Source organism: Gallus gallus, chromosome 14 (genome assembly GCF_016699485.2).
Source record: "Gallus gallus isolate bGalGal1 chromosome 14, bGalGal1.mat.broiler.GRCg7b, whole genome shotgun sequence".
Taxonomy (NCBI): Eukaryota; Metazoa; Chordata; class Aves; order Galliformes; family Phasianidae; genus Gallus; species Gallus gallus.
Genome location: NC_052545.1, coordinates 3980546 through 3993535, shown reverse-complemented (window position 1 = coordinate 3993535; position 12990 = coordinate 3980546). Strand labels below are relative to the sequence as shown.

At 45.7% G+C, this 12990-nt stretch overlaps 1 protein-coding gene across 2 annotated transcripts in view; it reads right to left on the bottom strand.

Moving 5' to 3' along the window:
• Nucleotides 1–12990, bottom strand: part of FOXK1 (forkhead box K1) — a 49811-nt gene that overhangs the window by 17172 nt on the left and 19649 nt on the right. For both annotated transcript variants that reach the window (XM_015294358.4, XM_015294360.4), the window contains exons 2-3: nucleotides 9904–10101; nucleotides 77–233 (exon numbers count right to left, since the gene is read on the bottom strand). In XM_015294358.4, coding sequence (XP_015149844.1) covers nucleotides 77–233; nucleotides 9904–10101 — 355 coding nt within the window. The remainder of the gene's footprint in view (nucleotides 1–76; nucleotides 234–9903; nucleotides 10102–12990) is intronic.

The following is a 12990-nucleotide window of genomic DNA, read 5'->3' as shown; positions in this document are numbered from 1 at the left end:
CATTTAACTACACTCAACACTTCCAGGCTTTAAGCCTCCCAATGAGCACGGCTGGGTAAGTAATGTTTCTCTGAACCTTTGGGCTGTCCCCGCCAGATGCATCTGCCTGCTGTTCTGATGCTGCTTTTGCCGCATACTCTGCTGCCAGCTGCAGATCCGAGGTAATGTTGTGAACAAAACGATATCCTGAGGATCCAGCACCGCGTGGACTGGCCGGGCAAGAGTTGGGTACACTGAAAAGGCAAAGAGAAAGTAAATTAGTTACTTTATTTATTAACAAGGTGCACAGTTCTTAATTCCTAGATACCAAAAGGATCTCAAACCACAGAGAAGCATCACTCACTGGAATTACTTTTGCTCTTGGGGCTTAACCAAGGCACAGAAAGATGGAAAATAAATACAAATCGCATGTAATCGAAGATGAAATTGAAATTCCTACAAGTCCTGATACACAACTACAGACACACACCTACACCTTCTACACTCACAAGAAAACAGTCTCAAAGCACTAAACAGTTTCTCTATACGTGGGACTTAGAAAAACACACGTGCTGTAATGGGGATGAATAACTACAGAAATAACTTGCTGGTGTAACCTATGAGAACACCATCACTCTCCTTATGATGTAGGCAATGTTCACTCCATTTTCCTAACAGATAGGGGCTATGCACTTCTATTGTACTGTAGATAAAACACCCAGCTCAGGCATCTGCCATGAGGGCCCCTGTTGAACACAAAACACCATCTTCAGAAGATCAGACATAATGCCACGATTAGTGCTCCATGGCAGGAGGCAGCTATTTCCTTGATTCACAAGCACACAAGTGTAGCTATCAATACAGAGCTGCAATCACTTCTATACAGCTTGAAGGCAGCTCATCTCATCAGCTTTGGCAAGCATGGGAAAGAGACATTTAGAGTCTGAGGATTACCACGAGATGGCATTACAGGAACACCTACAGAGAATGAAAACCATGCTGAAGCTGATAAAAAGCTACAAACAAGTAAAAGATCACTGTAATTTACAGCACCGCTCAGACACACAGAAGTGAGTGCTCCAAGATGAGAACTAATCAGAAAGACGTGTCTGAGGATCACACATCTGTGATTGGTAGCACACAGAGACCAGGAGGAAAGGGATGAGGCAGGAACCTGAAGGTCTGAAGTATTCCTTTTCCATCTCTCCACTGTTCTGTGCTGCCCTGCATGGACGGAAAGGCAGAGGGGTGTAACATGTGGCCAAATCCCAGGATTGCACATGTCTGCTGCGTAAGAGCAGAGAAACAATGAACAAAAATGCAAAACAATGCACAGGAGACGTACACAGCAAAACAAGCCGTTCAAATGGTATGAAGAGATGTAAAATGAAGCCCACTGCTGGGAATCAGAGGGTGGTAGAACTGGCATCAACAATCCTCTTTCCAGGAAATGCCCAACAGCAGTGTAAGCCCTGACACAAATAAAAGCAGTAACTGATACTCACTCAGCACTGTGCTGAGTGCTGTAGGGAAAACAGAACACAGTCCATTCCTCACTAAGGTGACGCTGCCTAAAGAGCAATCCCATGCACATGTGCAGATGGATAGGACATGGTGAGACACCCCGTTTGCTCAATGGGCAACACCTCCAGTGTAAAAGCAAGCTGACAGGGAAAGAATGAGTGTTCCCTAACACAGCCCACTCTGTAAGCTGAGAAGTGCTGCTTCTTGTTGCGATATCTTCACAAACAGTTGTGATGCTGAGCTCAGCACAACCAAGACTGCTTTCTTTTAAAAGTGGATTATGGAATTGCAGGTGGAAGCAGGGGGAGAGGGAAAAGGCAGCAAAGAAACCCAACTACAACAAATCTCTGTAACAGGGAGCACAGACTCACCCCTCTCCCAGCTAGGAGTGAGCCATACAAACCACTGCACAGGGCTCAGTTACGCCTCCAGCACCCATTGTGTTAGTGGTTGTGTTAGTGGAGATGCTATTCAGGAGAAGAGCAGGAGGGAGAGGACTTGAGGAGGTGTAGAGTATATCGTATTTATTGATGGGCCCAGACATAGATCTGTCTTTGCAAGAGATAAAGGCACTTTTTACCCAGTCCTGAAAGCAGAGTTGTTTGTGCAGGAAAATGAATCCAAGTTTGCTTTTCCTTGCTCTGAGCCCACTCTGTAAGTGGATAATGCTCCAGCACAGAAGTACTCCTGATGCCTCAGTCTACATGCATGGAGCTGGTGTGCATTTAATTATTCTGCTGTCATTTCTCAAAAGCTTCCCCATGCACACGCTGCTTCTATTGTGCAGATAATTACAAATGAAAGTAATTTTCATACATGAAGCAATGACAAATCAAAAACACAGCAATTCTTTTTATCTTGGTGTTTGGCACACGAGCAATTATTGTAGCACACAGACTAAGATGGGAATAGGATGAAACAGTTTGCTGGTTTGTTCTTCATTTGCAGAATTACATGAACAGCAAGCCACAAACAGCAGCTACAACTTAGGTCAAGAATATGGAAGAGAGAAGTTCTCCAGGAAATCCACACACCTCAGGGCTGTATGTCTGCCCTCCTTACCAGCTCTCTTTTGCTTCTTTTAAACTACTGAAGCTTCAAAAACTGTCCCATGCAGTTCAGATGCAGGAATTGATTCAGTTCTTCAAGATCAGTAGGGAAAATAGCCCCATTTTTTACAACTTGTTGCTTTAAATAAATACGTGAATGAAAAAAACCTCCCCTTGCAGGGCAGTCATTTTAATGAGTGCTGACAAAGCCCCTTCAACCAAAGTGCTGTTAACTTTCTGAGCCTGACACATCCCTGATGAAGCAGCCATGGCAGTATCTGAAGATTTGGGAGAAGCATTGTTCTTTCACCACAACACAGCACTTCCATCCAGGTAGAGCTGCCTCCTTTCAGCCTGGGTCTGTTATCAATTCAAGAGGCACAAGTAGAGAACAAACAACATGAACCTTAAGCCCCTCCACTCAAGGCAGGGTGACACACTGCTGAGTGTTCAAGCTCTCAGTCAATCACCAGTGAGCTCTTAAAGGGAAAAAAAAAAAGAGCTGACAACTGAAAAGACATCAAGGTGACACAATCTGCTCCCCCCATACAAACACAGGACAGAAGGAGGGGAGAAACGGTTTTACTAAAAATACCCCTTCTGAGGGTTAAGTTCAAATTAAACTTCAGTGCAGTTGAAAGAAAACAAGCAAACACAATGCAGTGACATCATTTTCCTGGAGTTCCTGGAATTCTGCTCACCACCCAGAGCAGGGGCTGCCCAGGGACGCTTGCCTGCACTCACACCCCCTTATAACAAATCTGAAGGAAAAAAGGAAAGCTTTTCCCTATAAATATCTGTTTGTGCAGTAAAATCGAGTGTGGGGAAAATGGTTATGATTTGCTGGATATTAATGTTACATCAATACTTGAAGAGATGGAATCCATTTTAATACTACAGACTTCTACTGGGGAAAGCTACAGCTGGGTATGCACCCCAGCTTACTGCTGTGACCCAGGCACACTGTCCATGCAAACACTCTTTAGCTTGCAAACAATACAAGCTTAATGCAAATTAGTTTATATGTTACGGAAGAGGGTGTTTTGGAGAGGAAGCACGTGTCTCTCAATGGCATAAAGCACAACACGTAAACACACCAGCTGCATTTACTCAGTCTGATCCCTGTGACACCACAGTTAATGCCCCAAGACTCAGATTCACCAAGGATTCAGGGTCTTGAAACAGTTACTGCAGGCAGTCAGTGGGCCCGAGCTCTCCAAACACTGTATGAAGACCCAGCTTTCGACCAGACTACAGCCACATGCTGAATCACAGTGGTCCTTCGCAGCATGTTCTTCATTTAAAACTTAACCTTTGGCTTGTAAGGTTAGAAAGACGAGGGTTGAACACAGTCTCTGTGATAAATTTACCTGTGTAACAGGCAAGAGTGCCTTTTAAACTCAGGACTTACAGCTGGCTATAGACAACGTGGCATCTTGTAGCATCGTGATTCACTCCTGACTCCTGCCAACAAGAATCTAGCCTCAAAAGTTCACAGCACTCCTTAGCAATGAGAAAGCCTTTAGATACCAGCTACTGGAGATGTACAACTTACTGCATTGCTGCTGGAATGCTCCAAATCAGTGTGCTTTAACTAAAGAATAAAAGAGTGCAAAAATAGGGTGTACCATTGTGCATATGGTGTGTCCACACAGCATGCTGCTCTGTCCTCTCCTTACTAACAAATCCACAATACAACAGGATCAGAAAAGGTACTGGCTGGAGTAGGCAGCATGATCAAGGATAGGAAACTGATTCTGAACACAAGTTAGCATCACTGCATTTTTTCCTATATTTTTTCCTATATTACCCCAAAGAGGCAGAATCCTGGGCTATCTGGCCTGTTACCTGAATGCATGCAGTGACCTACACAGAGATCTCCAGCTTGTCTCAGTCTAACAAACAGATTGGGAGTGGGCAATAAATGGTTAAATGATTTATTTACAGTCATACTACAAGTCCACAAGCAAGCTGGGAACAGAAACACTCCCAAATTCCAGTGCCAATTTCCCCAGAAGGAGAGGCAGTAAGAGAATGCAGGGAAACTACCCTGTTACTTCACTCCATTCTTCTGCAAGAAAGGTGTCTGTAGGGCTCAAGGTACAGGAACTTAAATTAAGCCAGGTGTGTGGATAAAGCACACCCGCCCTGTGACAAAGAGGAAACGTTACCTGCAAGTGCATATGAAGCTGTTCACGTGACTAGGAGGTGCCTTGCTAAAGAGCAGAGAAAACCTCTTGTGGTTTAGGATATGGCACATGGCAGTCTTTGCAGAATGCCCAAATACACACTGCTGAAGCAGGTACAGAAGTAGTAGCAGTGCTAAGAGTAACCACCAATATAAAGATTCCCATCTGAATGTTTGCTTTTTTTTTTTCTCTTAAATCCCAATTCACTACAAAGGAAGAATCCCCATTTCTTAATAAGATCTTGTCCAGTCTCTTCCCCAAATGCAAAGAGTAGGCATGTTTTCCTGCACACACAAACTACAGCTAGAGAAATGCCACAAATCTCAACCTATTCCTATATTCCATTTCAAGCACGTGGGATACCAGAAGACAGGGATTTTTCTTCCTCTCAACATGCACTAGGCAGGAACCAGGTCAAAGTACAGCACTGCAGCTTGCGAAACGAGCATTTCCACCAGACACCAATCAGAACCCATGGGTGCAAATCCTCTGCCACTCTCCTTCCCCGGCCCAGCCCCAAAAATGTAACTCAAAGAACGGCAAGTCCTTGCACGTTGCCTGTTTCAAACAGGTTTCAGAAACAATCCCCGGTGGTGAGGCTGCCAAACCGAGCTGGATTTTGATGTGAAAGGAGAAATCTGAGAACTACCCTGCCTCATGCTGGAAATAAAAAACAACCCAAAGCTGTTGAACAAGCCACAGCGAGAAAGTTAACTACCCACAGAAGTTCAAATTGCTTTTACTTGTCTCTGCTCCAGTGGTCCCCCCCTTAGCAAGGAAGTGAGCTCACTCCATCTGTGGATTCAGTGCACGTTCCACAGCAGCGCTGAGCAGGGGAAGGGAAAAGGAAGTGCTTGTGTAGCTGTGACATACGCACCCTTTCCTCCAGCACACGGCTTGGCACTGCTCCACCAGCACATGGTCCATTATCTGAAATAAACATGCGTAGGAGCTCCCAAGCCTGCTATAGATTGTTGTGTTGCTTCTGTGATGTATATGCAGCATGCTAGTTGGCCTGTGGTTGGGAGACGAGGGCGATTAAAAATAATCACCGTTCTGTCCAACTGTGGGAGGGACCAGAGCCTGAATCCAGGAAGCAATGGATAACTGAGACAATGCAAAGAGCCTACAAAAAGCCTGCCTTGGAGCTCTTTGCTTATGTAGCTCACGCTGCTGCAGACAGCAGGAAAGGCCAATATTTACGCATCCTGTTCCACAGTGTGCATATAACCAGTGAAATCAGGGTTCATCCAGCTCACCTCATGCCTTTAGAGAAACATGCAAGTTCCCATCAAAACCCAACTGTTCTGAAATGGTGTTGTCATGTAACACAGCACATAAGACTACATGTGCATATTACCTCCTGCCACCTTACACTCCCATGCTGCTTTACAGAATAAAAGCCCAATACATAATTTATCTACTACACGCTCTTGGAAAGTAGTTATGATACCACACACGCATAAAAAGCAGGCAATGAATTTGAATGACCTGTTGAAGACCACAACACACATTGGTGGCTTAGCTGACACAACTGCAGCTCCTCTGAATAACCCACAAACAGAGCATGCAGCTGAACTGACTGCCTAGTGAAAAGGGGGGAAAAAAGCAGTAGGGTTGAAAAATGGCAACTTCTAGAACTGTAACAGTTCAGCTGACACCTTCTGCTTTGCTAATCAAACCTATAAAAAAAAAAGTACAGAAGGATGCCAACTGCTCGATCTATTGGTCTCATTCATTTCACTGCAGACCAGGTATTGATCATTCGAGCAGTGCCTGACCACGGGTGGCACATTAAGTATCAACAGTTCTCTAAAATAGAAAGCTGGGGTCAGTCCACACACAGATGTAGCAGACACTTCTCAAGCAGTAGTTGGAGAAAGAGCCCTGTGAGAACATGCCAAAGGACTTTTTATGGTTTATTTTTTTTTACTGATGAAGACTGTATATGTGAGATATCCATGCCCTTCCAGTGCTAAAAGAAGTACAAGACAAAGGGTTCAACCCCACAGCCACCCTGGTACAGAGATAAGCCAGCAGAAGGAGCAGCTGTGAAACGTGAATAATGATGTTGACCTCCACAGTGCAGCAGCTTCAATTTCCTTATTGTAGCACTACTTTCTTTTTAAATAGTTGGACATTGCTACTATTTAGAATAGGGAAAGCACATACAGAGGAATTATTTTGTTTTCAGACAAATCAGCAACCCTGAAAGGCAGTGCTACGGAGAGATACTACTTGGAAGCACCAACTGGAAGATTGAAAAAACAAACCCAGTAAATCTAAGCTCCAATTCAGCATCACTTTGAGACCAGAACAGCAAAACCAGACAAAGATCAGGGTTTGTTGCACAGGCGAAGATCTTCAGGTCATCAGTAAGGGTGTCACCAAAAGAGGGTTTTCCAGATGCAAGCACAGAATCGTCAAGCTGTGCACTGAAAGACAGCCCCTTAACTTCTGAAACTCATTACAAGCATCAGATGTATTTCTTAGCATGCAGAGGTGAATTTAGCCAAGCTACACAAGGCTTTCAGACAGCTTTTCAGGGTCTTGAATCCACTGAGAAGAGATTTGTGCCTGAGTCCAGGTGCTCTGCCCTTTCTTATGATGTTTGAAGGGGACAAACTGCTTCTACTTGGTTCTCACAGCCACAGCAGCCTCTCTCTTTCAGAATGTGTAAGTTTGTGTTTTTTTTCTTTTTTCCCCCAACAGATTTTTGAACTCAGAGAAGGAGGAAATAATCCATGCCTGTGTGTCAGCCTCTCTGAGCATGCTACCAGCCAACATTTTCCCTTAAAGCTGTACAGCAGCACTGAAAACATCTGCAAGCAGACCGTCCTGGAGATAAACTGCCTTGCTAAGGAAACAGTGGAAACATGTCCTCCCAGGAGTAAGCAGGAATCTTGCTTTGCAAAGCTGCTGAGGGTGGCAGGTTGGGTTTTGTTTAACTAAAGCTCACTCCCTCTCTAGGCAGTGCGCTTTGCAGAGGGAAAATAAATAGGCTGGAAGAAAACAGAGCAGCTCACGGGGGGGGGGGGAGAAACCTGCAGGGAAGCAAAGCTGCAATGTAAACAGGGAACAGAACGGCGGTCAGGAGGGCAGGGCTGGTGCTGGGAGCACAGTGTCTGGTGCAGGAGTGCAGGTACAGCCCTGGCCGCACAGGGTGGAGGCAGGAAGAGGGGCTGGGAGCTGCTTTCCAAAAAGGAAATTTCACCCAGCCAACGATTTCCAAACTGCAATAATTTTCCATGGGCCAATCAGGGAGGAGCAAGGCAAACGCACCAAATTAGGAAAGTAAATACTAGAAGGGGGAGAGGGAGGGGGAGGAGGAAAGCAGAGCCGGTGGAAATGCCTCCAGACACTGCCAGGGAATGGGGTCCTGGGCTGAGCCCCTCCAGCCCTGGGGAAGGGGCAGAGGACACTGTGTGAGGGCTGTGTGCCAATGCAAAGACACCAAGAGAGCAGTTTGCTGCCCCGGGAGACTGATGGCAGAGCTCACACTGATGTGCTGCACACACAGTGCACCCTTTCTGAGAGCCAAGCACCCAAATCGTGTCCCAAAGTGTGGCTGCAGGGCAAGAGAGCTGTGAGACCCGGCAGAGGGATAGGGGAAGGCTGCAGGGGCCCAATGAGGATGTTTACAAACGTGTCAGCCCCTCCTCTGTAAGAGGAACTCAGAAATGAAAAGGAATTTGGCAAGCGAAACCTCAGATGTCTTTTGAGGTTTTCTGAAGCCTCTGCTGGGTTTGCTTCTGCTCAAGACAAACGGATGCGATCATTAATCATCCTCAGTAAACACTCCGTTAGGGGCCGAGCACAATTCAACACCACTATTTCCACTTTCTCCTTATGCAAAAGAAACATTCTCCAGGAGTCAAATATCAGTCGCAGGCATATGCCAGAGTCAAAGATACAGCCCCTGCGAGTAACAGAAACCACACCGCGCTGCACACGATGACTGAATGGAAACTAACTCCCATATGTTGGCAGAGAAACCATCCCCCTCCCCTCCCAGCAACAAGCTTCATCTAAAAAGAGAAGGTTAAATATAAACCCAAAGCAGTGCCTGAACAGAGGGCTGAAACCACAGCCACCTCCAGCTCCCTCTTTCTAGAGTATCTGCGCTGCACATCTGTGCAGCTCTGCAAGAGGGGAAAAACCCAAACAAGCAGTGCCTCCAGACCCATGCAAAACCCGCCTGGCTCTATTGTGTCACTGAAGTCATTCTCAGCCATGTAAATTTGAATACTACTTGCTGAATGAGTGCTAGCTGACAGGAGATGTTTGTGTACTGCAGCTTGTTACAAAGCTATGGACAAGAAAACAAAGTGAAGGCTGTCTGTCACTGTTCCCAGGTGCACTGATATTCTGAGGCTGCACTTTTAAAACTGTAACACATCATCCTGTATCACGAGCACACCTTCCTATATTTAGCAAGTAAGTTTCACTACACTTTAGGTAACTGCTTTAATGTTAAATGAGATCACTGCAACAACATAACATCAACTCTTTGCTGAGAAAGAAGCAGGGAAAATATTCAAGCCGGTAAGGTGGCATTCAGGTTATTTCTCTCACACATTCTTGAATCAGATGATTTACCACCAGGATACTTGCACAGATGAACACTGAAATTGCTACAGCCCCTCAGCATGTGGTCAGCATCCTCCCCATTTCCTTCTATTGCCAGGAAAGCACATGCCAGTGGCCACCCTTGTCCCCAGCTCCAGATAACACCGGCACCACCCAGCAACAACGGAATATTATGGAGATAAAAATAAAACCAGCAGCCCTAACAGAGACCATTTGCTTGCTTTCTTTTCTCCATATATATCAGTAGTTCTGGAGAGATCGCTCTAATTCCACAGCCAAAGATAGACTAACAGCTCTATACTGTGAAACCAATGCTCAAGGGCAGCCCCCCACCCTTTGAGCTCTCAGACAAAACCACGCATCCAGGCTATGAAGATTTTAACTGCCCTTCATAATGCTGAACTTCAGATATTTAACAAGTTATTTTTAACGGGGCACACCACGCATCAAGAATATCAGATAAGCAGCATAAAGCTGATAAAGACTGGTACGAGAAGAGAGACAGAGCATCCATAAAGCACAAAGGACAACGAAAAGAACCACAGCATCACTGGGGATAATTATCATCTCACCTGATTGTGCCAGTGGGGGACGGGAGGGGGCTGACCACACTGCGGAGATCCGGCTCCGGGATGTGGATCTTCAGAGGAGAAATTTGAGGGTAAAGAGGCCGAAGGGGAGGCGACGAAGCTTCCTCTTTTACTTCTTCTTTGTGGTATAAAGATGTGAACTGGATCTTTATAACCGTGCTAGGGAATCGGAAAGTACACCTGTGCAGGGGAAAAAAAAAGGAAAGCCACCATCACACAAGATGCTGAATATTCTAAGTGCTTTTATATGCAATTACTGAATAACTACATTATTATTATGAATTGCTACGTTCACAGCACAAAAATCCACCACCCTCCCCAGCATCTCTTGGCTCAGAGCCCCAGGCAGGAATTGCTCATCCTTCACAAATCGCTGCATAGGTATCATTGGGATTCCAGATGCAGGCTGGAGGTTTGGGCAGGCTGAATGATTTCCCCAAGGCCACGTATCCCATCAATGACTAAGCACGATGTAGAAATAAAACGACAAACTCCTGGGCTCCTGCTATATTGAGGACTAGAAATTATCTTTTATTAGCTCACTGCACATAACTCAGAAAGGTACAAGTTACTATAAAGTATCAAGACCACAAGCAACAGGGAGCATTAAGCCATAAAGACCAGAGAGCAACAGACAGCATCCGGATGAGACAGAACTACTTTGAGCAGCCTCTACATACTGTACAGCCAATACCCACTGTTATCTCTGCACATGATGCTGAAGGATCATCCAGCAGGTTTCAGATTGAACACCATATATTCAGAAGCACCTCCGTTTAGGCAGCGTGGGTTATAACTAAGAGTCAGAACAGGGCCTTTACAAGCCTATGGGGTCTCATTTCCTTATAAAGAACATTGATTTCCCCATTGTTACTTAAAATTTCCTAATTGTTACTAAAAAAAATAAAAAAGAAATTGCACATCTACATGTGGCTACATCCAGCCTTCAAGAGACACCGAGGAAATTCAAAAGGAAACAAGGACTGATGTTTCCCATACTTGAACAGAAAGCTTTCCAATTCATAGAGCCTACAATAGGCTCAGGGCTATAAAAGCGAGTGTGCTGCAATTCTACTCACTGTGCTTTAATTAGACAATAATGTGCAATCAATAGAAGCCTTCCAGGGATCATTTCACTGATACTAAGGTTAAAGAAGCAGGAAATAAAAACCAGGTTTCACCCTGGGAAAGGCCAGCAGAGCACAGCAGCCCTGCTGACCTCCAGCATCGTGTCTGCAAAAGGGAATGAAGGGACTCGGGTGGTGCTGCTCCAGCACTGAGTGCTGCTGTGAGCTGAACACAACTCTTTTCACCAGTGCATTATTAGTTCCTGCATGGTAACAGAACCAGGTGGTGAGGAAGCAGGTCAGTAGTTGTGACTGCCTCATCTCAGCACTGCTACTGACACAACTGCAGGGGAACATCCCCATTGCTGCTCTACAAACACTCCCTGCTCTTCATGCCACACAATCCAGCTCTGCTATAAGGCAATGCTCAGAAACCTGCCTTTAAGAAGTGCAAAATTATCATTCTAGCAAAGGAAGCTCATTCCCATCTCATCCCAAAGAAGCTGGCTCAGCATTTTGCAGCACAGAATCACGACGGTTTTGCTGCATCCAGTGGGAGTTTACATTGCATTTCATTCATTTCAAAAGGTCCCACCACCTGTGCTCGTTAATACATTAAATGAGGATATCATTGCTGCCAGTGCAGTCTCATAATGTTTATCCAACCTTCCTAAACACTGTTCCCAGCAGGCTCCATACACAAGCGCAATTCAAAGTGGTGGTGGCTGTGCCCTGCAATGCACACCAGCAGCATGCACACAGCTACTGAGATGAGCCTGAATCAGGCCCAGGGAAACACCATGCTGGATTTTAAGCTTTTGTTCTGTTGAAGGGACTTGTTTGTAGAAAGAGCAAAGAATACACACATTTGCACTGAGCATCTCATGGACTAAGGCTTAGTACAAAGCCTCCTTGTTTCTCACGTGTTCACTAGGAAAAGCCAAGCTTTCCTGGGGAGCAGGAGGGGAGGTGGGGGGGGGTGTCTGTGTTGCAATGCCAGGTACCCTGCATTTGAACCCAGGATGGATCAGGCCTTGTGTAACAGTGCTCCATACAGCTCTGGCCTGCTACTACTGGGATCAGTGGGTCTCAGTGCAGAGCCCCCAGGTAGCTGTGCAGCACTGCCCGGGCCACCAGGTCACGAGCACAGGCAATCTCCACAGAGCTAACATTTAGTTTTTCTAAAATCATAAGCCAAGCTGAAATTTGAAGCCTGAACTAACGCAGTAAATGTGTGCCAAGAGGCTGGCCTGCCTCACTGTGCTGTTCCTCGAGTCCTCCCAGCGTGATCAGATTCAGACGTGATTTACCCGCACTGCAACGGGGGGGGGGGGGGGAAGGAGCAGAGAGGCTGGGCTGGGCTGGCTGCTGTGATTGCATTGCTACAGACAGGGACTGGAGCAGAACCCAGCACACACTGCTAGCTGTAAGGCATTTTGCTAGCTAGCATGCATGTGGCCACAATGCAAGGACTGTTACCAGAGCCATGCAACAAGCAGGGACAGCCTCTGCATGGGCCCTGAACTGCCTCCATCAGCACATCCACACCAGTGCTGGGGAACTGCTGCAGTGAGAAATCAGAGAAGTGTGATTTCTGCATCATGGCAAAGCTTGTTTTTCATTACACTAAAGCTGAATGCAATTTTAATGAGCTTTTCTAATTGTTCCCTTCATTAACCTCTTTCATTCCAAAGAGGATAAATGCAAATTGCATCAGTCCTCTTCAGAAAGGAGGCACAGTGCAGGAGTTAAGCCTGTGGGAGTTCTGCACCTACAGAAGATAAGCAGGACAAGGCTGACAGCCCAGACAGAGCTGAGCATGCATTCCTTCAGATTGCTGTATATACTGGAAGTCATTTAAGCAGAATTTTACTACTTGATCCACGTTGCATGATTCCTATCAAAGACGCATAGCAATTACTACTACTGCTTAACATTTCCACCATGAGAATAGCTCAATCTGGAAGCACTCATCAGACAACATAAAAGGCATGATGAAGAT